This window comes from Oncorhynchus kisutch, linkage group LG2, assembly GCF_002021735.2.
Source record: "Oncorhynchus kisutch isolate 150728-3 linkage group LG2, Okis_V2, whole genome shotgun sequence".
In the NCBI taxonomy this organism is placed as follows: Eukaryota; Metazoa; Chordata; class Actinopteri; order Salmoniformes; family Salmonidae; genus Oncorhynchus; species Oncorhynchus kisutch.
This window is the reverse complement of record NC_034175.2, coordinates 28,086,432-28,112,990: the sequence shown is the minus strand read 5'-3', so window position 1 is coordinate 28,112,990 and position 26,559 is coordinate 28,086,432. Positions and strand designations below refer to the sequence as shown.

Below are 26,559 nucleotides of genomic sequence, written 5' to 3'. Positions count from 1 at the left end.
TAGCTAGTGGAGACAACCACATATCACAGTCAAATATATAGCACACAAACACTCCATTCCAGCTAAACAATGGATATACAGCGTTTTGCCCACACATGAAGGTACCCAATTTTAAAATGTTTTGTGAAAACGCACAAATGTGAAAAATTGGTGGATATAGCATTTTGGAAATAAACTCTTCAGATGCAGTTCCTAGGCTGATAAGGGCATTAGTGCATTAACCCTTTCAGAGTCACTGTCCTGAACATTAGATAAAACAGTGTAGAAGATGGAAATGTTGGTGTGATTCTTGGGCAGTAGTCATATACCTCATTTTCTCTATGGTCAACCTTAACCATACTGTGCTGGCTCGGATACTTTTTATGGGCACGTGGTCCTTTCCAGCTTGGTTCCAGTAACTATGGTGGATGTGCAACCAGACTAACCCAGTACATCTCGGGCTTGGCTCAGTAGTGTGAAAATAGCTCTACTGTACCTGTCAGACACTGCTTTCATAAACTCCTCCAGCAGGTCATCATAGGCCTGGCCTCGAATCCTCTTGTGTCTCAGCCCGATGTACAATGGGTCCTTCAGCAGCTCCTAGAAAAAGTGTGTGGGGGTGGGGGGGTGGGGGGTTGAAGGGAGGGAGGGGGGGGGGGGGGGGGTTAGGGTCAGTTCATACAACTTTTTCCATCTGCAGCAGCTGGGTATGTCACACATACTGTAGGAACAGACATCACACTGTGAGGCATGAGAGGGAGAGGAGTTTGGTCTGATTGGGTTCCATTTACTCCTGCATTTTAGACCACTACTTATCTAAAAAAAAAAGACTGGGTTAGAGTTCACAAGGCCGCTATCCTTCAGACTCAGATACCACTGACCCTCACCAAATCAAAAGTGTTGGCCTTATCACCCTTGTTGGATTGAATTCCACTTCTGTCGTCACTTTTCACTCCTCCCAAGGGCTATTATGGGAGAAACAAAGTCAGACTAGCTGGTAACGCTTAGATCCCTAAATTACCTCATTGCTGTAGGTAAAAGCTCAAATTAAGCTTCTGGACAAAAATATGTGGAAGTAATTTGCTGAAAGTCATTGGAAGAAGTAATCCACTCTCCCAAAACTCTTCGTTGAAAACTGTCCTTTGGTCAGAAAAGTGCATCGGTTTTCATTTTTGTGTGCAATTACAACAGGTTAAACCTTTATCGGCCTATCATACCCCTTTACTAGGGATTCAAATGCCACTGGTGTTGGCTGGATTTGTATCAGGCCTAATTTTGGGATTAAAAAACACCACACCCTTTCACCAAAATATGGACCAATGGAGGAACCAATATGATGGGAAAGGTGAAATTAGGTTAGGTTACCATCACAAAGTCCAGTACCACATCCTGAGTAGTTAGTCCGTTTTATTGCGTTCCAAGCTGGCATGTTATGAATGTTGTTTCGAAGACGGCCAGATTGAGACAAAGAGAAAGACGGATTGACTAACTATGCTGGCACATCAGCCCTTTGACTGAGGCCTGAGTTCAGGTCGAGTGCGTGTGTGTGTGTGTGTGTGAGTGTGTGTGTGAGAGGAGAGCAATGGCATCTGGTATTATAGTGAATATTTAAAGGGTTAAAGGGCTTTGAGAGGACAAGAGGAGACATTCTCTTCAAACACAGACCAGGGTAGGATGTGGAGGAGTTTAATTTGCCAGCCTTAATATACGTCTCTTCTGTAGCCCCTCACATCTCTTCAGGGAGTGGAAGAGATGAGACTCTCCTCTATTCATAATGTTTAGTGCTCCCTTTGCCCCATTGGATGGAGAGATAAAGGGAGGAGAAGGTGGAAGGCGTGGAGTTGGGATAAGGATCAGGAGCAGAGGTCACTGGGCATGTGTGTGTGTGTGTGACAGTATGTAGGTATGTGTGTGTGTGTTTCTGTGTGTGTAGCTTGTCTGCATGTCTGTGGTGATCCTGATGGAGTCCTTGGTGAAGAGGGGCCTGGGTTTAGAGGGCCCCTGTATGTGATTTATCACACACACACACACACTTTGATGTGCACTTAACACACACACACTACATCATGACCACTCTACAATGTGTCACTTCTTTGATGTGGTCAGCTAGTGTTTAATTTTGTGTTTTTATACTGTACTTCTTCTATTTGTCTTATCTATCTCTGGCATGTCTGTAAAGAGAGCCACTTGTAGCCAGGTTCTAAATGCGGGATGTCCTCCCTAGGCTACTGCTTGTCTTCTACCCCCATCCCCAATCCTGGCCCCCCTGTCTGCCTCACTGTTTGCTTCAGTGGAGGCTACTGAGAAGAGGAAGGACCATCCTCCTCAGTGAATTTCATTTTTAGATAAAACTACGCTAAATATATTCATATTTCACCAAATAATTGATTAAAACCCACTGTTTTGCAATGAAGGTCTACAGTAGTCTCAACAGTACTCTGTAGGGTAGCACTATGGTGTAGCTGGAGGACAGCTAGCTTCCGTCCTCCTCTGGTTACATTGACGAGGCTCATGGTTCTTACCCCCTTCCATAGACTTACACAGTAATTATGACATCTTCCATAGGACGTCCTCCAACCTATTAGAGCTCTTGTAGCATGAACTGGCATGTTGTCCAAACAATCAAAGGATTGGAGAATGAATCTAGTACTGAAAGCATAAGCTACAGCTAGCTAGCACTGCATAAAATGTTTTGAGTAGTTGACTCAGAGAGAAAGACAATAGTTAAACAGTTTTGAACAAATTGTGACAATGATCTAGGCTGTGTGTAGCGGTAATGATACGGTTTGGCTTGGAAAGGTTTTTTCACCTGGTCACATACAGCTGATGTGTTGTGAATTGAAGTCCACAAGCAAAGGGAAAAGGTGAGAAGCAGGAGAGCGCATATATGTGAAAAGGAATACAACGTGGCTGCTATGAAAGTGAACTCTGAATGGACAGCCCACTTTGGGTCCAGGAGAGCCCACCCAACACATTGTGTGGGATGACATCACCGGGGTCTCATTTCAGTGTGTTTGTTGTGAGACAGAGGTTATACCAGGTAATTTCAGTGAAAGAGAAAGGGAGAGAAAGAGGGAGTGAGTGGGAGAGCGAAAGAGCTAGATGAGAGAGGGCCAACTTTCCCATAACACTCACTGTTCAGTTTATTTCCCACAAGCCACATTTAGATAAATGGCCATTTAGAGAAAAACAAATGTATGTGTTGTATACTCACTCTACAGATCTGTTTACTGGGAGGGAAAACAATGTGCAGACACAGAGACATGTCTTACTGATGAGTGTGAGTGTATACAGTTGAAGTCGGAAGTTTACATACACTTAGGTTGGAGTCATTAAAACTAGTTTTTTCAACCACTACACAAATTTCTTAATGACAAACTAGTTTTAGAAGTCGGTTAGGACATCTACTTTGTGTATTACACAAGTAATTTTTCCAACAATTGTATACTGACAGATTATTTCACTTATAATTCACTGTATCACAATTCCAGTGCGTCAGGAGTTTACACACTTGTTTAAACAGCTTGGAAAATTCCAGAAAATTATGTCATGGCTTTAAAGCTTCTGATAGGCTAATTGACATCCTTTGAGTCAATTGGAGATGTACCTGTGGATCTATTTCAAGGCCTACCTTCACTCTCAGTGCCTCTTTGCTTGACATCATGGGAAAATCAAAAGAAATCAGCTAAGACCTTAGAAAAACAATTGTAGACCTCCACAAGTCTGGTTCATCCTTGGGAGCAATTTCCAAATGCCTGAAGGTACCACGTTCATCTGTACAAACAATAATACGCAAGAATAAACAATCCTCAATCCTATCGAAGATTTGTGGGCAGAACTGAAAAAACGTGTGTGAGCAAGGATGCCTACAAACCTGACTCAGTTACACCAGCTCTGTCATGAGGGATGGGCCAAAATTCATCCAACTTATTGTGAGAAGCTTATGGAAGGCTACTCGAAACGTTTGACACAAGTGAAACAATTTAAAGGCAATGCTACCAAATACTAATTGAGTGTATGTAAACTTCTGACCCACTGGGAATGTGATGAAAGAAATAAAAGCTGAAATAAATCATTGTCTCTACTGTTATTCTGACATTTCACATTCTTAAAATAAAGTAGTGATCTAACTGACCTAAGACAGGGAACGATAACTAGCATTAAATGTCAGGAAATGTGAAAAGTGGAGTTTAAATGTATTTGGCTAAGGTGTATGTAAACTTCAGACATGTATGTCTGTGTGTGGAAAATAGACGAGAGAGAGAGCGAGATGTGCATCTGTGTATGTGCTTGTGTATGTGATGAGATGCAAGAGAGCTGAATGATGCGTCTTTAACAGAAACAGTGTGTGTCTGTGTATGTGTGTTTGTGTGTGCGTGTTTGTGTGTGCGTGAGAGGGGGAGATGTCCACAGGTAGCAGGAACCCCACGGCACAGCACATCCCATAAATCAGAAACATCCTATACAGGAGCTCTGCCATATCCCATCTGTTTACTGGACATGTTCCCAAAACATTCCCCCATGACATGTTCCCAAAACATTACCCCTGGACATGTTCCCAAAACATTACCCCTTGCTATATCATGTTCTGGAATTACACACTACCACAGGGAGAAGAACATGACTGGGGGAGATCCAAGCCGAGTCTCACATAGCACCCTACAGTACTTCCTCATTCCTATATACTTTTGACCAGGTCCCATAGGGAATAGGGTGCCATTTTGGACACAACCCAGTCTTTCCAGTCAAGGTCCAGACGTCACAAACCTGACCTCAGTCAAGGAGTCCTCATGGTCAAGGTCCCAAGGTCAGAAATAAGCCGATAACGACAGTCATGTTTTCAATTATTTACTGCCAACCTCCCGCCACCTCCTACCGCTGTGTAACCCTCTGTCTGTAGGGGCTGGAGCATGGCATCAGACCAGTGTGTCTGAGTAAATATATTATGAGTCATGCCAAAGGAACTCCATATGGCTTAAGACACACGGGCACTCCATTTATCCTATTACAACTCATTTGGCCTGTCACCTCTTTAAAACACAATGGAAAACTCGAGACTAGAGTGCAAGGCCCTAGTTCTCTTGAGGTTGTGGATCACATGCGCGCACACACAGACACGCGCGCACACACACATGAATCTGTGCGTGTGTCTAGGCATACATGGGTGCGCCCGTGCCTGAATGAGTGTTTGTGTGCCTATAGTGATCCTGATGGAGTGCTTGCTGGCACATGCTGCTGCCCGGGGCGGGTGAGTTGATTTTTAAGGTAAATGTGCTTGGCCTGTCGTAAACTCTGACAGATGCTGCTGTGTGATATTATTTTGCAGTGCTACATCTGCAAACACTTTACACGTTTGGAAAACAACAGGCAGAAACCTGTAAATCCTCTGAGTGTGAGGAAGAACACCTTTTCACACATGAAGGTTACGGCCCATTCTAGTACTGTGTGATTTGAAGAACTGCCCATTATTCTCAACAGTTGCATTACAGTCCCTGCCACAGACACACATCATACAAAGGGAGAGTAGCATGAAATATGAGCACACACCGCTAAATGCACACATAAAAAAAAGATTCCTTACACACACATACATAAACAACCCTTTTTCAGGACCCTGTCTTTCAAAGATAATTCGTAAAAATCCAAATAACTTCACAGATCTTCATTGTAAAGGAGTTTAAACACTGTTTCCCATGCTTGACCCATAAACAATTAATGAACATGTACCTGTGGAACGGTCGTTAAGACACTAATAGCTTACAGACGGTAGGCAACTAAGGTCACAGTTATGACAACTTAGGACACTAAAGAGGCCTTTCTACTGACTCTGAAAAACACCAAAAGAAAGATGCCCAGGGTCCCTGCTCATCTGCGTGAACGTGCCTTAGGAATGCTGCAAGGAGGCATGAGGACTGCAGATGTGGCCAGGGCAATAAATTGCAATGTCCGTACTGTGAGGCGCCTTAGACAGCGCTACAGGGAGACAGGATGGACAGCTGATCGTCCTCGCAGTGGCAGACCACGTGTAACAACACCTACACAAGATCAGTACATCCGAACATCACACCTGCGGGACAGGTACAGAATGGCAACAACAACTGCCCGAGTTACACCAAGAACGTACAATCCCGCCATCAGTGCTCAGACTGTCCGCAATAGGCTCAGAGAGGCTGGACTGAGGGCTTGTAGGCCTGTTGTAAGGCATGTCCTCACCAGACATCACAGGCACAGGGTTTGTGGAATGTCAGTGTTCTGCCATTGCCAGCGAAGAGCCCGGATCTCAATCCCATTGACCACTTCTGGGACCTGTTGAATCGGCGAGTGAGGGCTAGGGCCATTCCCCCCAGAAATGTACGGGAACTTGCAGGTGCCTTGGTGGAAGAGTGGGGTAACATCTCACAGCAAGAACTGGCAAATCTGGTGCAGTCCATGAGGAGATGCAGCATGTGGCCACACCAGTTACTGACTGTTACTTTTGATTTTGATCCCCCCCTTTGTTCAGGGACACATATTCAATTTCTGGTAGTCACATGTCTGTGGAACGTGTTCAGTTTATGTCCCAGTTGTTGAATCTTATGTTCATAAAAATATTTACACATGATATGTTTGCTGAGAATAAACGCAGTTGACAGTGAGAGGGCGTAACTTTTTTTGCTGAGTTTACGTACTTGTATGTAGTCATTAAAACATACATGTAATGGAGTCATTAAAACTCATTTTTCAACCACTACACACATTTCTTGATAACAAACGATATAGTTTTGGCAAGTCAGTTAGGACATCTGCTTTGTATATGACAAGTAATTTTTCCAATAATTGTAAACAGACAGAGATTATTTCACTTATAATTCACCGTATCACAATTCCAGTGGGTCAGAAGTTTACATACACTAAGTTGACTGTGCCTTTAAACAGCTTGGAAAATTCCAGAAAAGGATGTCATGGCGTTAGAAGCTTCTGATAGGCTAACTGACATAATTTGTGTCAATTGGAGGTGTATTTCAAGGCCTACCTTCAAACTCAGTGCCTCTTTGCTTGACATCATGGGAAAATCTAAAGAAATAAGCCAAGACAGCAGAAAAAAAAATTGTAGACCTCCACAAGACTGGTTCATCATTGGGAGCAATTTCCAAACGCCGGAAGGTATCACATTCATCTGAACAAACAATAGTACGCAAGAATAAACACCATGGAACCACGCAGCAATCATACCGCTCAGGTCTCCTAGAGACGAACGTACTTCGGTGCAAATCAATTCCAGAACAACAGCAAAGGACCTTGTGAAGATGCTGGAGGAAACAGGTATAAAAGTATCTATATCCAGAGTAAAACGAGTCCTATATCGACATAACCTGAAAGGCCGGTCAGCAAGGAAGAAGCCACTGCTCCAAAACCGGCATAAAAAAGCCAGGCTTGCACGTCGAATGGCTTGCACGTCGAAGAACACTATCCCAACCGTGAAGCACGGGGGTGGCAGCATCATGTTTTGGGGGTACTTTGCTGCAGGAGGGACTGGTGCACTTCACAAAATAGAGGGCATCATGAGGAGGAAAGTGATGTGGATATATTGAGGCAACATCTCAAGACATCAGTCAGGAAGTTAAAGCTTGGTCGCAAATGGGTCTTCCAAATGGACAATGACCCCCAAGCATACTTCCAAAGTTGTGGCAAAATGGCTTAAGGACAACAAAGTCAAGGTAAAGGCAATGCTACCAAATACTAATTGAGTGTATGTAAACTTCTGACCCACTGGGAATGTGATGAAAGAAAAGCATAAATAAATAATTCCCTCTACTATTATTCTGACATTTCACATTCTTAAAATAATGTGGTGATCCTAACTGACCTAAGACAGGGAATTTTTACTAGGATTAAATGTCAGGAATTGTGAAAAACTGAGTGTAGAAGTATTTGGCTAAGATGTATGTTAACTTCCGACTTCAGCTGTACATACAGAAACGAATAGAGGAACATAGAAGGTAGACAGACCGAGACAAATCCAGACATAGCAGAGAAACACATCGCAAACATGCACGCACACAGACACTACAGACACATAATCACATAATCACATAAGAACCATTTTTGTTTCCAGGTAGAACCATCTGTGAAAACCAAAAAGTACCTGGAACCAAAAAGGCTTCTTCAAAGATTTTCCCTATGGGGACAACCAAAGAACCCTTTTAGGTTGTAGATAGACCTTTTTTTCTAGGAGCGCAGACATACACGCAGACATACACACACACACAAATATATGGTAATAAACCCTATCATCCTCTGGAAACAGCTACAGAGTGCATTGAGGACACAGACAAAGACTCTGAGGCAGCTCGTTAAAGTGGGTATTTTGATGCCTATAAACGTACGGGAAGAGTTGAGCATCCCCCCCAAGCATCCCGAAACTGGATCTGTGCACCATAGATGGCTTCTGGATAGTCTATGGTCTTTCAAAATCTTTCAATAGAACAATAAGAGCTCATGCATAGAAGTGTATATGGAGATGCCACTAAAGAGATGGGGGCCAAAGGCCATGGTATTTACCTCTGCTATGAGGCAGAACAGAGTGGGAGAAACTGGCAGAGATAGAGAAAATATAATCCTGTTCACCAAGATCCAATGCCTCCTACTGTATTTATGCTGCAGTGCAAGATCTTTTATAGGTTCTCTCATAAGCCTTTTATGTGTGTTTTATGAATACGGGGGATTTCTGCTGGGTCTCAGTGTAGTTTGATGAAGTGTGAATTGGCCAGCCGACATAAGAGAACATGGAGAGAGTTTGAATGCTACATCGGACATGGATAGGGCTAGTCCCTCTGTTCAACTCTGCTTCCGGTCTCCTTCCCTTTCCCCCCCCCTTCCTTTATTTAACCAACTTTTATACTGGTGTCCTCGTTTTGCTGCCCATGGAGTGTCTCTCATTATTTCTCTCCATCTCCTTTGATTATTGCCAGTCGTTTACATCTTTGACCGGTCCTATACCCGGGTAACCCCAAATCCATCTCCCTCTTCTTTCCTTCCACCCTTTATCTATCTATCCTTCTTTCACAGTGATGTCTTCTTTTAGGTCTCCTTCTCAGCATCTTGATAACTGTCTAGATCATGTCTATCCTTGACCGGACCGACTAACCCCAAAACACCATTCATCCTCTCCCCAACTCTTATACTGAAACACAATCAGTGGCTAGGAGAGCTGGTCCAGGCCCAGGAAATCAGAGGATGGCTCAGAGTTGACTCAGCTGTGGCTTAAAAGCCAGGCAGCAGGCATGTGGTGGCAGTGCCCCACCCTTTGGCCCAGCTCTGGATGACATGAAGAAAATACACAGAGTTTAAATATAGCCGTGTACACAAAACAGACTATTCTTGGTTTGCTCCCGTTTAACAGTGTAGCCACAGCACACGTGCCGCCCGGCCTAGTGAGGCTCCTCTTTCAGCTATAAAGAGGAGGGCCAGGCCATACATAGGACCAATGGGACCAGCAGGAAAAACCAAACCAGAGGGCCTCTTTGAATACTGTTGACTGGCGGTGCTGGCGGATTGAATAGGTGCTTTTCTAGCTGGCATGGACGGTGCTGCTTTCCTCAGTTGCGTCCCCTGGTTGTAAAGTGTTAGAATTTCTCATTTCTTGGCTGTTAGTGTTTGGAAATTGGAGTTTGGAGACTGAGGGGCTTACCTGATTATAACGTATTGACTTGAGGGTATTTTCTTAGCTGGCAAATTACATCTAGCATATAATATGTTACAAAGTTGACCGTTTTTTGTTATGTAGTTGACAGGTGTCAAGTGTAGGATAAAGTGAAGTGTATCATCTTGTTTGCATGTAGCTATGTATTCATTTGGTTGTTGGGTGTGTCTCTTCTTACCTCATTGTCTGTGCCCACATCCAGCATGACTGGCAGACACTGCTGGGGTGGCATGCCTCCACAGGCCGTGTAGAGTGCCAGTTTGCCCACAGGGATGCCCATGCCGTAGCAGCCCAGGTCCCCCAGGCCCAGGATCCTCTCTCCGTCCGTCACACACACCGCCTGTCAATCACATCACATCTGTCAATCATACCTGTGATTCTATGTCAATCAAATACATTATCAGTCAGAGCAGACTGTCTATGGCTCTTGATAAGTCATTTCCTTTCGGATTCCTATTTGAAATGAACCAAATAAGCTCTCAGAATAGCCAAAAATGTTATAATATCAGGCAGTGAAAATACAGAAATTAGCAAATAAAGCCAGCATATTCATTAGCCAATCAGTTACAGTAAGTGTACATGATTAAACAGGAAATAGTCACACTACGTCAACAGTGAAGTGGTGACTCCGGGATGTTGGGTTCCTCTGTCCAGTGTCTGTTCTTTTGCCCATCTTAATCTTTCCTTCTAATTGGCCAGTCTGAGATATGGCTTTTTCTTTGCAACTCTGCCTAGAAGGCCAGCATTCCGGAAGTCACCTCTTCACTGTTGACGTTGAGAATGGCTTTTGCGGGTACTATTTAATGAAGCTGCCAGTTGAGGACTTGTGAGGCGTCTGTTTCTCAAACAGGACTCTCCTAATGTACGTATCCTCTTGATCAATTTGCCTTTTAAATGATAAACTTGGATTAGTAGTTAACACAATGTGCCATTGGAACACAGGAGTGATGGTTGCTGATAATGGGCCTCTGTACGCCTATGTAGATATTCCATAAAATAATTCAGCAGTTTCCAGCTACAATAGTCATCTACAACATTAACAATGTCTACACTGTATTTCTGATCAATTTGATGGAGCTTTCTTTCAAAAAGAAGGACATTTCTAAGTGACCCCAAACTTTTGAATGGCAGTGAATAAATATAGAATAAAGCACACATCATGACAACACTACATAAAGAGAGACCTAAGACAACAACATAGAAAAGCAGCAACACATGACAACACAGCATGGTAGCAACACAACATGGTAGCAGCACAAAACATGGTACAAACATTATTGGGAACAGACAACAGCACAAAGGGCAAGAAGGTAGAGACAACAATACATTACCCATAGCAGCCACAAATGTGTCCATGATTGAGTCTTTGAATGAAGAGATTACGATAAAACTGTCCAGTTTGAGTGTTTGTTGCAGTGACCCAGGCATGTGCGTGGTTTGGGGACCTTTAACAGAATGTGACTGGCAGAATGGGTGTTGTATGTGGAGGATGGGGGCTGCAGTAGTTCTCAGATAGGGGGGAGTGAGGCCGAAGAGGGTTTAATAAAAAAGCATCAACCAGTGGGTCTTGCAACGGGTATAGAGTTTTACAAGCCCTGTAGATACAGTTGAAGTCGGAAGTTTATATACACCATAGCCAAATACATTTAAACTCAGTTTCACAATTCCTGACATTTAATCCTAGTAAAAATTCCCTGTTTTAGGTCAGTTAGGATCACCACTTTATTTTAAGAATGTGAAATGTCAGAATAGTAGAGAGAATGATTTATTTCAGCTTGTATTTCTTTCATCACATTCCCAGTGGGTCAGAAGTTTACATACACTGAAATAGTATTTGGTAGCATTGCCTTTAAATTGTTTAACTTGGGTCAAACATTTCGGGTAGCCATCCACAAGTTTCCACAATAAGTTGGATGAATTTTGGCCCATTGCTCCTGACAGAGCTGGTGTAACTGAGTCAGGTTTGTAGGCCTACTTGCTCACACGCGCTTTTTCAGTTCTGCCCACAAATGTTCTATGGGATTGAGGTCAGGGCATTGTGATGGCCACTCCAATACCTTGACTTTGTTGTCCTTAAGCCATTTTTCCACAACTTTGGAAGTATGCTTGGGGTCATTGTCCATTTGGAAGACCCCTTTGAGACCAAGCATTAACTTCTCAAGACTGATGTCTTGAGATGTTGCTTCAATATACCCACATCATTTTCCTCCTCATGATGCCATCTACTTTGTGAAGTGCACTAATCTGTCCTGCAGCAAAGCATCCCCACAACATGATGCTGCCACCCCCATGCTTCATGGTTGGGATGGAGTTCTTCGGCTTGCAGGCCTCAAACTTTTTCCTCCAAACATAACGATGGCTGAACAGTTCTAATTTTGTTTCATCAGACCAGAGGACATTTCTCCAAAAAGTACGATCTTTGTTTCCATGTGCAGTTGCAAACCATAATCTGGCTTTTTTAATGGCAGTTTTGGAGCAGTGACTTCTTCCTTGCTGAGTGGCCTTTCAGGTTATGTCAATATAGGACTCGTTTAACTATGGATATAGATACTTTTGTACCTGCTTCCTCCAGCATCTTCACAAGGTCCTTTGCTGTTGTTCTGGGATTGATTTGCACTTTTCGCACCAAAGTACGTTCATCTCTAGCAGAATCTCCTTCCTGAGCAGTATGACGGCTGCGTGGTCCCGTGGTGTTTATACTTGCATACTATTATTTGTACAGATGAACGTGGTACCTTCAGGCGTTTGGAAATACATCCACAGGTACACCTCCAATTGACTCAAATTATGTCAATTAGCCTATCAGAAGCTTCTAAAGCTATGAAATAATTTTCTGGAATTTTCCATGTGGTTAAAAGGCACAGTCAACTTTGTATGTAAACTTCTGACCCACTGGAATTATAATACAATGAATTATAAGATAAATAATCTGTCTGTAAACAATTGTTGGAAAAATTACTTGTGTCATGCACAAAGTAGATGTCCTAACCGGCTTGCCAAAACTATAGTTTGTTAGCAAGAAATTTGTGGAGTGGTTGAAAAACGAGTTTTAATGACTCCAACCTAAGTGTACGTAAACTTCCGACTTCAACTGTAAGTAGGGCCTTGGATCGTGATAAATAGTTTTAAGAGGTCCTGTGAGCTCAGGCTGCAGAGGAAAATGCCATTGTGTTGACAGCTGTGAACAGGTGCAAGAACGGCTAGGGGCTGCAGCAGGTATATCTTTCCATGCCAGGAATACCTGGAAGATTCTTCCTACTGACTGGATATGACAAGATCATGACTTGATATGGATGCCCGATGAAGACCTATGGGTCGAAACGCTGTTGTAAATAAATATCACCTGTGAGCATGTGTAGCAGTGTGCTGCGTTGTCCTGTCCGTTTTCCACGAGTTTTGCCTACAACTCCAGCACCCGTGGAAAGTACCTGGATGTGCGTATGTTCTTCAGCTTTGCACATTGCTGAACTGGCATATTAGAGCTCAGTTGGTTGTAATGGCCTCAAACAGGCCAGCTCCTAACTGAAGATATCTGTTGAACTTATTGACATCAATGCACGATTTATGAGAAAGTTGGAAAGTATTCAGACCCCTTGACTTTTTCCACATTTCGTTGTTTCGTTACAGCCTTATTCCTATTCTCTCAAACAGAGAATTAGTGAACATAAAAGTTCAATCAGGAGAAACGACAGGGATTATCCAGTCGCAGTACATTTCAATGACCTGAAGCATGACATTTCTACCTTTAGATTTTGTGGCATAGAGAAAGTTAAGATATCAGACAGGGGAGGAGATATTAATAATACTCAATGTTTTGGGGTTTTCACCCTCCAGACATTATTTCCTAAAGGACTTAATCATGAAATGCCTATGTATGTTATGCTGTGAATTTGAACATCAATTATGTGCCCATTTAAGATTTACTCTGATGTTTTTCGAACGATGTACCCAATGATTAATGAAAACTTGCTATGTCCTCATTGTGGCTTTACAGACGTGTTTAACACGTCTTATTTATACACTTTTGTAATATTTATGAAATGCATGTTGTTGTATTTGGTAGCACTTATTTGTTTTTCCTTTGCCTCCAACACCCTTCGATGTGTAGAACGGATGTGGGATGGGCTAGGTCTACATAAGGGTGCAAATTTAAAGAAATTCATTAAAAGCTTTGACGAAGGCCGTACTTTGTACTTTGTTGAAGCTCCTTTGACAGCGATTTCAGCATCAAGTCTTCTTGGGTATGACGCTACAGGCTTGGCACACCTGTATTTGGGGAGTTTCTCCCATTCTTCTATGCAGAGTCTCTTGAGCTCTGTTGGATGGGGAGAGTTGCTGCACAGCTATTTTCAGGTCTCTCCAGAGATGTTTGATCTGGTTCAAGTCTGGGCTCTGGCTGAGCCACTAAAGGACATTCCGAGACTTGTCTTGGATGTGAGTTTAGGGTCATTGTCCTGTTGGAAGGTGAACCTCCGCCGCACTCTGAGGTCCTGAGCACTCTGGAGCAGTTTTTCATCAAGGACCTCTCTGTACTTTGCTCAGTTCATCTTTGCCTCGATCCTGACTAGTCTCCCAGTCCTTGCCGCTGAAAAACATCCACACAGCATGATGCTGCCCCCACCATGCTTCACCGTAGGGATGGTGCCAGGATTCCTCCAGAAGTGATGCTTGGCATTCAGGCCAAAGAATTCAATAGTTAGTTTGTTTTATCAGACCAGAGAATATTGTTTCTCATGGTCTGAGAGTCCTTCAGGTGCCTTTTGGAAAACGCCAAGTGGGTTGTCATGTGCCTTTTACTAAGGAGTGGCTTCTGTCTGGCCACTCTACCATAAAGGCCTGTTTGGTGGAGTGCTGCAGAGATGCTTGTCATTCTGGAAGGTTCTCCCATCTCCACAGAGAAACTCTAGAGCTCTGTCAGAGTAATCATCGGGTTCTTGGTCACCTACCTGACCAAGGCCCTTCTCCCCTGATTGCTCAGTTTGGCCGGGCGGCCAACTCTAGGAAGAGTCTTGGTGGTTCCAAACATCTTCCATTTAAGAATGATGGAGGCCACTGTGTTCTTGGAGAAATTCAATGCTGTAGACATTGTTTGGTACCCTTCCCCAGCTCTGTGCCTCGACACAATCCCGTCTCGTAGCACTACAGAAATTAGTTTTAGTTAGTTTTTGCACTGAAATGCACTGTCAACTGTAGGACCTTATATAGACAGGTGTGTAACTTTCCAAATCATGACCAATCAATTAAATTTTCCACAGGTGGACTCCAATCCAGTTGTAGAAACATCTCAAGGATGATCAATGGAAACAGGATACACCTGATCTCATTTTTGAGTCTCATAGCAAAGGGGCTGAATATTTTTACTTTCATTTGTTTTAGGCAAAAATGTAAAAAAAAAAAAAAGTTTTTGCGTGGTCATTATGGGGTATTGTGTGTAGATTGCTGAGGATTTTTAATTTATTTAATCAATTTTAGAATAAGGCTGTAGCGTAACAACATTTGGAAAATTACATGGGGGCTGTATACTTTCCTTAGGCACTGTATATACAAAAGTATGTAGACACCCCTTCAAATGTATGGATTCGGCCATGCAATCTCCATAGACAAACATTGGCAGTAGAATGTCTTTCCAACAAGTCAGTTCGTCAAATTTCTGCCCTGCTAGAGCTACACTGGGCAAATGTAAGTGCTGTTATTGCGAAGTGGAAACGTCTAGGAGCAACAACGGCTCAGCCAAGAAGTGGTAGGCCACATAAGCTCACAGATTGGGACCGTTGGGTGCTGAAGCGCGCAGCACATAAAAATCATCTGTCCTTGGTTGTAACACTCACAACAGAGTCCCAAACTGCCTCTGGAAGATAAGTCAGCACAATAACTGCTTGTCAGAAGATTCACAAAATGGGTTTTCATGGCTAAAGCAGCTGCACACAAGCCTAAGATCACCATGCGCAATGCCAAGCGTTGGCTGGAGTGGTGTAAAGCTCGCTGCCATTGGACTCGGGAGCAGTGAAAACGCGTTCTCTGGAGTGATGAATCACGTTTTACCATCTGGCAGTTTGACGGACGAATCTGGGTTTGGCGGATACCAGGAAAATGCTACCTGCCCCAATGCATAGTGCCAACTGTAAAGTTAAGTGGAAGAGGTGGAATACTGGTCTGGGGCTGTTTTTCATGGTTCGGGCTAGGCCCCTTAATTCCAGTGAAGAGAAATCTTAAAGCTACAGCAGACGATGACATTCTACTATTCTATGCTTCCAACTTTGTGTCAACAGTTTGGGGAAGGGCCTTGTCTGAGCATCACAATGTCACCGTGCACAAAGCGAGGTCCATTCAGAAATGGTTTGTCGAGAGCGGTGTGGAAGAACTTGACAGAGCCCTGCACACAGCCCTGATCTCAACCCCATTGAACACCTTTGGAATGAATTGGAAAGTCGACTGCGAGCCAGGCCTAATCGCCCAACATCAATGCCCGACCTCACTAATGCTCTTGTGGCTGAATGGAAGCAAGTCCCCGCAGCAATGTTCTAACATCTAGTGGAAAACCTTTCTAGGAGAGTGAAGGCTTTTATAGCAGCAAATGGGGGGGAACAACTCCTCATTAATACCCATGATTTTGGAATGAGATGTTCGACGAGCAGGTGTCCACATACTCTTGGTCATGTAGTGTACGTGTGCCTTTCAGTAACGGCTGTTGGGAGGAGCTATAGGAGGATGAGCTCATTGTAATGGCTGGAACTGAATGAATGGAACACTATCAAACATATGGAAACCATATGTCCTCTTATAGCTCCTCCCACCATCCTCCACTGGTGCCTATCCCCAGTTATCCCAGAATTACCAAAAATGCAAACCCCTGACTTCTAAGCCAGGGCTTCCCATCTTCCTCCTAGAGAGCCACTCTGTTGCAGAGCAGATTTTCACTCTAACCCTGATCTAACACACTTGATGCTACTATTTAGCAGTTCACCAGGATCTTGAGTTGCTGGATCAGGTGTGTAATATAGAACAGGCCTGGAGCAAAACCCTGCATACCTAGTAGCAATACCTGCCTTAAGCCGTCAGACAGAACAACTAGGCCTAACAGTGTAAAGGGCATAGCACCCCCAATAGAGAGATAGGGTGCAATTTCAGACACAACGTATTTCCGCACTATATAGGGAAACGGGTGCCATTTCAGGTTTGACTATAGACTTACACGTATGTCCTTCTCTGGCCAGCTCTGGAGCACGGTGGAGATGTGAGTGAGGTCATGGATGGTGATGAAAAGCCCCCTGGAACAGATCAGAGATCAGATGAGTTATAATGAGTGAGACTAGATAAACTGTTTACAGTGCCTTTTCCATTGCGCATCGATTACCAACATAAGGAAATACTATACTTTTGCTCAGTACAGAGAAAAAAAACATTGTCTTTTGCATTCAGTGTCAAATGGTTCCTTGATACCTGAGTGGAAGCTTGGAATTAACTTTAAGCACCATTTCGGTAGCTTTTCAAATCCAATTTTTCCCTCTGCTTGTGCTGTAATGTCCCAGAGCAGATGTCACCTGGGAAATGGATCGCTGGGCCAGGGACCCCTCTAGTGCTACTCTGCTCCAGGAAAAGCTAGACAGATACGCTTAGTCTGTGTGCGTGTGTGTAGGCCCACGGGGTGGGAGGTCCAGCCCAGAAGGGTTTCAGATCGGTCCAACAAAGCCATCTGCCCACGATGTGGAGGCACCATCATCTCCATACGTGCCAGCAACAATTAAAAAAAATCTATATTGTCAAATTTGCCCAGAAACTAAAAACACAGATCAAATCTGGAAAGCGAGAAGGAAAATGTGAAGGACCAAACAGACCAAAACCCTATTTAAAAAAAAGAAGAACACAAAAAGGTTTGGAAAGAAGAAGAGACATGAACGTGTCACATGAAAATGATAACTGTCAAGTTTCAGCTGAGCTTGACCCCAAAGTCGTGGCTGGGTATTAAATTACCTGCCAGACTTAGGTAACTAGAGACAATAACAGTACAGAGACAGTACAACAAGTCTAATAGTAATGACAAACCTGTCACACCCTGATCTGTTTCACCTGTCTTTGTGCTTGTCTCCACCCCCCTCCAAGTGCTGCCCATCTTCCCCTGTGTATTTATACCAGTGTTCTCTGTCTGTTGCCAGTTCGTTTTGTTTCGTGAAATCTACCAGCGTTTGTTCCCCTGCTCCTGTCTGTGCTTGTTCCTGTTTTCTAGTCCCTTCCTGGGTTTTGACCCTTCTGCCTGCCCTGACCCTGAGACTGCCTGCTGTTCTGTACCTTGCCCCACATCTCTGGATTACTGACCCCTGCCTGCCTTTGACCTGTCTTTTGCCTGCCTCTGTACTAGAAATAAATTGTTATTTCTTCGGCACTGTCTGCATCTGGGTCATACCTGAAACCTGATGACACAATCCTTGTATCAAGGCCCACTAGATTAGAGCATTGGATTCTGTTGTGAGATTCGGTTAGCCATGAATAGTTTGCTAAAAATGAGGGGTCACATTTCATCCCCCTGAGAAACTGGAAACATGCAAACCTTTCTACTACATCATTTCATTTAGAAATGGAAACCTCTGGAGTTGAAACTTGGGTTTTGGGTTAGTTTCCGTGGTGTGTGTGTGTACGTGCATGTCTGTTTGCACGTGTGTGTCTGTGTGACTGTGCATGCATGTGCGTGTGTGAGCGCACGTATACATCTATATGCATGTGTGTGTGTACGAGGCTGATAGAGGACCAGTCAGTATGGGGGCCACATTACTTCAGTTAAAAAGGTAGAGAGAGAGCCTCTCACACATGGTGACCCACGTCACTCACCCCGGGGCTCTACATATTTGGCCTCCATTGGTAAACACTGTGTCCTCCTACCACATTTCTGATGAATCTGAATCGACATGTCCAAAATAAGAATAGAGAGAAAGAAACAGATGAGGAAATGAAGAGCAGGTAAGAGAAGGGATGGAAATGTGATTTTACAGCAAAATAAAAAGATGAAAGGATGAGAGACGGGAGACATAAAAACAAAAACATCCACGGTCAGTCACACTCTTTAAAATGTTTAAACTGGACCAGCAATGGCTGCCAGAGGTCACTCACGTAACGAGAAAGCTAACGATCAGCAACAACTCACAACTCATGTGTTTGACCATCAGTGATCAAACACATGCACACAAACACACTCACGTCATTGTCACGGATCCCTATGGAACTGTGTCATTACGCACACCTGGTCCCCATTTCCCTGATTGCAATTGTATAAATGTGCCCTCTGTTTTCCATTGGGCGGTCGATTATTGTTCCCATGTCCGTTGGTCGTGTGAGTACCTGTGCGTTGTCTCAGCCTGTGCTGCATGTTTTGTGCATTACTGATCTCGTCCGGTGTCATTCTACGAGGTTTACCCTCGCTCTTTTGTTTGGCTACACCCCAGTGTTTTGCATACGTGTTTGTTTTGAGTGTATTAAAAACCCAGATGTATTCCTGTGCCTGTCTCCATCCTTTATACCCCCGCGACAGTCATGTTTGACACGCTTCATTGGTGGAACATTTGATCAGTCGGTCTCTGTGGCATTTAAATAGCTGTGAAGAGTTGGATTTGTTTGCTGTGTGTGTGTGAGCCTGTGAGCAGTGTGTCTGTGGAGTGTGTGAGGCCTGCTGGGTGTGTTTGCCTGCAGCGTCCGTGGGGCAGAGAGCTGAGCTGCTGCCAATCCCACAGCTAAGAGATCCAGGCCAGGGAAAGGAGCATGTTGATGTTGGTGATGGTAGGGGATGGTCCTCACTGGCTGGACTGACCCCATTCACTGGTGTTGGTGAAAATGACTTGTCTGATATGTGATAGACATGGACATGGCTCTTAACACATTATGACCATAGATGTTCCTTAATACAGCATTTTAGCTCTATTTGTTCAAATATCTCACTTATTCTCCCAATCTGTCTCCAGTTTCTCCCATCATTCTTTCTCTATCTCGCTCCCTTCCCCTCTCACTGTCTGTCAGTTTCCCAATCTGTAGTGGGAGACCCCATGTCCCTGAGATGAGGGAGGTGTCTCAGCGCCTCTGACGCCTTTCCCCTGACCCCCTCTAAACATCTGTACAGGGCCTCCAGCACCTTCTCCATCCCTTAGGAACAGTACTGGTGTTATAATAGGACATTCTTCTGATAAGCTGCTAGAACAATCTTCAGCCACATCTCCTAGGCTGAAGGGAAAGGGATGAGATATACCTGTGAGAAAGGGGTGAGAGCCGAGCTTTCTCACCAAGAGTCTAATGACCCCATACTCACAATCATAGTACTTCTCAGAATCACCTAATCTGGATCCAGGTGTAAAAATGAAAGGTCATCTTGAGAGGAAGGAGACACAATACTGTTTAACAATGTATACGAGAAATCAAATGTGTTTAAAGAATGCACACCTTGAGATGGATACAGAATGAGGTTGGTGAGGGGTGTTTGTGAAGTTTGTAACTGTCTGTAAGCACTTGAGAACTGATAGGTGGAATGTGTCATGACTGTCCTGTGAGGACCCAAATAGGTCAGACCAGCTTTGCAATAAATCACTTCAACCAGACCACCTCTCACCCACCAGGGGGAGGGGGGGGGGGGGGGGGGGGACTGGTGGGGGTTGACAGCTCACACCCTGTTGTAAATCAAGGACCTCTCTCCAAATTCACCCAGGGAATGAGCCTTTGTCTGAAGAAGATGTTTCCCTTTTTCCCAATGAAACAAACACCTTCAAAAGCAACTATTGGAACAATATTTCTAACATAGAACGTGGTGAATGGGTGTTATAAAGGAAATACTGTACCTTGAAAAGTATACCCACTATGTGTGGAATGTCCATCGAATGCATTGTGCATAAAAAGTTAGAAAGTGTTTTAGTGAAGAGGGACAATTTTAGGAGCCATAAGAGACAATACTTTCATAAAACTTTGTACAAGTAACAAGTTACGCCCCTGAGTGAGGTCAGAGAGCATGCCAGCCTGACAGAACCGTCCCTTTTGAATAAACTGTATAAAATTATGGGTTAAGAATTAACATATCAGACCATAGAGATGTTGAGCTGCAGCTCACGTTTAAAGGGGTTTGAACGCTGAATCTCAACACGAGGTAGAGATGATAAAGTCACCTCGCGGACAATCACTGGTACGGCTGATTAGCTGTCCCAAGTGAAGTATCTAGAAAAGCACATTTAAGTGGGACTCTGATCAAATCATCGTATTATGCTACTCTCATCAGAATAAACTCTGTAGTTCTGTTCAGGACTACACGACAAGTCACCGGACACTGGACGACTGCAGAGGAGAACGACAGAATACAGGTGGGGACCCCTTTTGGGCAATCAGAGCTTTACAAGCGTGCCCTCGAAAAGGGCCCAGCCAACCCCCTTTCCAAGAAGGTCCGGTTAGAAGAGATACATGGCAAACCAAGGCATTTCCACGTTAATACATTTGTGATTCTTACTCCAAGCGGGCGACGGTTCATGTGCAATGTATAGGTGTGAGTAGTTTCTAAATGTACTAACATTGTCTCTGTCCCTCTTTCTCTTTTCGCCCTCTACATGTCATTTTGTAACAAGTAGCCATATTGTTGTCAGTCCACTAAGGACCTGTTTCTAATGTTTTAAGTGTGTATGTTTATCCTGTGTTACCATTTAGTTAGCTAGTAACTAAATAACTATAACAATGTGTAGTCCTGAATCATAACTAAGGCTCAGGTTTTTGCAGATGCAAGGTTACGACTGTTCAGAATGATGACATGATACGAGGTTACGATTAATAAGTTGACTGCTTATAGATGTCATAGAGATTCATTTGGGAGATGTTAACTCTTTAAAGAACCACTCTCGTGGTGCCCCAAATCCTAATGAGTTCATTGTTACATGATTAATTTAGTCGGGTAACAATTAAACATAGTTAGTGGATCAGATTAATGACAGTAAAGTCACGACAATAGTATAGTCTTCGTTAACAGAAAGGTAATGTTTTGAGCCAGCCTATGTAGTTCCTCCTTAGAGACTGTGTAGAGAGAGAGAGAGAGAGAAGGAAAGAAAACAGCACCGGGCTGAATCAGCATTACCGCTGACCCCACAACCCAGCAGAAAACACAACCCAGGGAGTGTGTGCCGAGAGTGGGACCGCAGCAACAACCCAGCCCCAGCAGGAGCTGCTCTCTACACTTGACCCACAACATGGCCAAAGCCCCAGAGAGACACCAACTTCTGACAGACTACCGACCCGTGTCCTCAACAAACACAGGGAGCCAGCCACTCACCCAAAATATATCCGCCCCCTGCACGCCACCGCTCACCCCATTCAAGACTCTCCCTGCTGCTCGTTAGCCGTAACCTTTGAACGGCTAACCTGTCACTAAGCAGTGTGAGCTGTGTGTGTGTGTGTGTGTGTGTGTGTGTGTGTGTGTGTGTGTGTGAGAGAGAGCACAGTGAGAATGCAATGGGAGGTGAAACAACCTGTGCCAGTTATGTGCTGTTCAATGCAAACTTTTTTTGTCAATGTTAATAGAATATTGAATGCATTCTAAAATGTCACTCAGAGAGACTTCTAAGTGCTTTTACCAGGCAAAAAGCCAAGGCCCAAACAGTGGGTTACATAAAACATCTGGGACAGTTTCCAAACCTACAATGCCATTGATACTATCCTTCATTTAATGTGCATCTGTGATTGAAGTGGACAGATCGAGTGGACAGATACAGGCATAGAGTGGACAGCTATGTACAGTACCGTTATACAGTGCAGTATCCACATCTGGATCCCGTGACAGCAACACAGCTATACATGTTATGGTAGCCAGGTACCTACTGTATTACTGTTAGAGTAATTAAAGTCTCATTAAGAATACGTGCTGGCATTGTTGAAATGCTGTAAGGCTTATGAGTGTGTGTGTGTGTGTGTGTGTGTGTGTAACTCTGTCAGTTACACACACACACACACACAGGGCTATGACTGTAACCCTATACTGACAAGCTCTCACAGATGGTGAGACACAGATACCTCCCATAGTGATGTAATCCTATGGGTGTGTGTGTGTGTGTGTGTGTGGACGTGTTCAAGAATAGTAAACAAACAATTTGACTGGGAACATTTTGTTAGTCCCCACGAGGTCAAGTGTTACTTCTAGGGGGTCTAGGGTTAAGGTTAGAATAAGTGTAAGGGTTATAATTACGTTAAGGGTAAGGGGCTAGTTTTAGGGTTAGGAGACAAGGTTAAGGTTAGGTTTTTGGGTTAAGGTTAGGGCTAGGGTATGGGTAAGAGTACGGGTTAGGGCTAGGGTATGGTAAGAGTACAGGTTAGAGTTAGGAAAAACAGGATTTTGAATGGAACTGAACTGTGTGTCCCCAAAAGGTTAGCTGTACAAGACTGAGTGTGTGTGCGTGTGTGTGTGTTCCAGTGCATAGTTAAGGATGAAGCATTGCAGTCTGCTCTCAAAGATTTCTATAAGGACAAATGACATGAACAATAACATGTAATTTAACACATTCAAGACGTAGAATACAATGTGTTGCACCACACAGACCGATTTCCAATCTGCTGAGAGACCACACAAATGGAATATGAAAAACGTCTGTGGATCCCAGTGGAGATTATTTTCAAAGCAGCTTTAAAAAAACAGCTTATTCCAACTTTGTCCAGCTGCTGGGTAATGAAACTAGGATTCAGCTCTTTTCAAATGGCCTTCAGACTAACTGAAACAAAGTCACAAATAACAAAAGATCAAAACTCTCAGATGGTCATTAGTAATGGTCTTATTTCACCACATCGCTGTAAGCCAATGGTCTAGAATAATAATGAGGACAATGCAGTGAAGACAATAACTTTCCTCTGCAAAGAAATCATCTGTTTGGACTAGAGATATTTTTCATTTGGGAGAGAGAGGGGGAGTTTGTGACACAGCAAATATCTCTGGTCTTCACTCTTTCCAAAACAGAGAACACTGTGGAATACCCTTGTGTCATAAGGGAAATCAACTACTTTGTCTCCTTCCAAAACATTACTTCTGTCAATAGACTGGAAAGATAGCAGTGTGCGGTTGAGCACATGCTGGCCATCCAGCTTCTCTCTGTAATCCCTCTTAAGAATAATATGTGTGAGTGTGAGTGTGTGAGTGTGTGTGTGTGTGTGTGTGTGTGTGTGTGTGTGTGTGTGTGTGTGTGTGAGTGAGTGAGTGAGTGAGTGAGTGAGTGAGAGAGAGTGAGGAGATTGGACTGAGGAGTCATTTCTTTGACTGGATGTGGTATCTGTAAGCTTAAGAAAAGGACTGACCGTACAATATTTGAGCCATGAGGTCACTGGTTTCAGCTTTCGGCTTCTTCCTTCTCCTAGCGGTATTTAAAGACATGCAACGGAACTTTTGCGACTAAGTATAATTTATACCTCTCTCTTTGGGCTGGATGTGTCAATTTGTAGTTCATACATGCATCATTTATGAGCAGAATTACTGTCTTACCTAAAATAGCCACGAAATCCCTAGTTTGAAAGTGACTGTTTTACTGAAAGCTGTGCAGCGCCATTTTCCCTACATATTCCCCCACCTGCCCCAGCCCCCTAGGAATTGGAGTTCAACCAATGAACTGCAGCCCCTCGACATTTGAGTGACAGATAGCAAGAGGCACATCACGCACACACAGCAGAGAGAGAGAGAGAGATACAAATGACACTAGATGGCTTAACGAACTGGAGATGGAGGCAAGGGTCAAACTGTACTCACACACAGCAGCAGACGCAACAGACTCAATATCAATAAAAATGGCTATTTTCATTAATTGTGTTTGTTTATCTTGAAACTAAAAGTTAAAACTAACTCAAAGCAGGTTTCACATGACATGCAAAAGAATGACATTGCACTAAGGAAGCCGGGATAGGCTGTACGGACACGCCTGATGTCCAAATTGCTGACTTATGTCACACAGCTGAGAGTCGAGTGGAGATGAATGCAGCTAGCTAGTTTATGCTTGTGGCTAAAAAATTTAAATAGAGAATTTGAAGATTGTCTGCCGAAGTTGGGACTTGAGCGTTCAGAATCATTCAGTTTTGATCAGAGTAATTGTTATGTATATATATTTAAAAAATACCGCCATTAATTGCCAGAGTTGTAAATTTTCTGCGAAAATCGCATTTTAACCATCACCCTGGTCTGATACTGCATATTGGTAATGGCTACACTATCTAGCGACATCCCTCTCAATTACTGAGGTATGTCGGACAAGGATCAACTGTACTATTTGTTACAGGCTTTGATCTTGTCCCATCTTGATAACTGTCCTGTAATATGGTCAGGTGCAGCAACGAAAGACAGCAAATTTGCAGCTGTCTTAAAACAAAGCAGCACACCCTGCCCTTAACTGCACACACAGAACTAACATCAACAACATGCCTGACTACTTACCTTCTAGTCTTTTTAAGAAACATTTGTGTGTTGAAAATGCCTAACCACTTGTATAGTCTATTTACATACCCCACTAAACATGCCACAATGGGTTTCTTCACAGTACCCAAACCAAAAACCTATTTAATGCGTCGCTCAGTTAATGGTATGTATAGAATGTTGTCATCATGGAATACTCTGCCACCAGAGGTTACGCAGGCAAAAAGCAAGTTTAACTTACATTTTTAAAATCTTGTATCAGTGTATCAAGAATGTAACTGTACTGTATATAAGAATATGAATATTGTGTAAATAATATATTTTTGTCCCTTGGTGTCTTTACTATATAAAGTATAACTTATTTTATTTGGAATGTAATAATGTATTATGTTGTTCTCGTCTATGACTGATTTGTACTTTGTTGTGTATTTGTACATTTTATGCGGTCCCCAGGAGTAGCTGCTGCATGTGCAGTAGCTAATGGGATCCTAATAAACGAAACAGCCGGACAGCAGTCCCCCCCCCCTAGCAAGAGCAAAGGACACTCTTCCCCTTGATGTTGTGTTGCCCTCTTGCAGCGCAAACTCTTCCCATTGAGCACATTAGACTATCACAGTGACATCCAGATGGCTACTACGAAGTATGCAATATTACAAATGATTTATTGTGTAGGCCACTATCCTACTCAAAATAAAATCAAGTGGGACAAAACTAATTGGCCACGTTAACTACCACCGGCGACATGTGATACAGCTGCCTAGCCTGCCAACTACATAGCACCTCGATACAACATCGTTGCAATGGGAATTTGCACCGGCTTGTCGTTACGTTAACTAATTGCATGTCACAGTGACATCCAGAAGGTGACCAATACTACAAGTTATTTCTGCCTTGCCCATCGAAATAAACATCACTTTCTTTTACAAGTTTTAAATAGTGCCATGCTGCTGTGGTTGCCAGCTAGACAGAATAAACTCGCTAGCTGGGAAGGGCTCATCCGGACCAATTACTGCTGCTACATTTGACCCCCACAGCGAGCTAAGTGCGTTGCACATATCAAGGACAGGGCCAGTTACAGTGGTTCTTCCTGTAAAAGTTGAGTCATGTTATTTACGAAACGGAAACGGTGCCGAAATAGATGACCATAGCGGGTATGCTATGCTGCAAATATTGCTTCGAACTTCAATATGCTTTTTAAATAAATAAGACCTACACCACTTTTAACAGCACATTACTCAACACTAGTGAGACTCATGTCGCCTATGATAGGCCTACAGTATATCTAAACGTATTTTTTTCAATGACGTGACTCTCTGCCAATAATTAGATTTAGAGGATTGGAGGATTCTAAATTAATATCTAAGGGACATTTTTTGTTAGGGCAAATCTGATCTGTGAGAATATCTAAGGGACTTTTAAATAATTCTAAATTAATTAATAATAATCGCTTTGTTTAAAAAATAACTATATTGGAGATTATTTCATTTTCAAATAACCTAAAGTGAGCGATTGA

At 43.3% G+C, this 26,559-nt stretch overlaps 1 protein-coding gene across 1 annotated transcript in view; it reads right to left on the bottom strand.

The window, feature by feature from the left end:
* Window positions 1-26,559, bottom strand: part of me1 (malic enzyme 1, NADP(+)-dependent, cytosolic) — a 115,397-nt gene that overhangs the window by 24,752 nt on the left and 64,086 nt on the right. The window contains exons 4-6 of the mRNA XM_020452543.2: window positions 16,854-16,929; window positions 9,840-10,001; window positions 476-579 (exon numbers count right to left, since the gene is read on the bottom strand). Of these exons, the coding sequence (XP_020308132.1) occupies window positions 476-579; window positions 9,840-10,001; window positions 16,854-16,929 (342 nt within the window). The remainder of the gene's footprint in view (window positions 1-475; window positions 580-9,839; window positions 10,002-16,853; window positions 16,930-26,559) is intronic.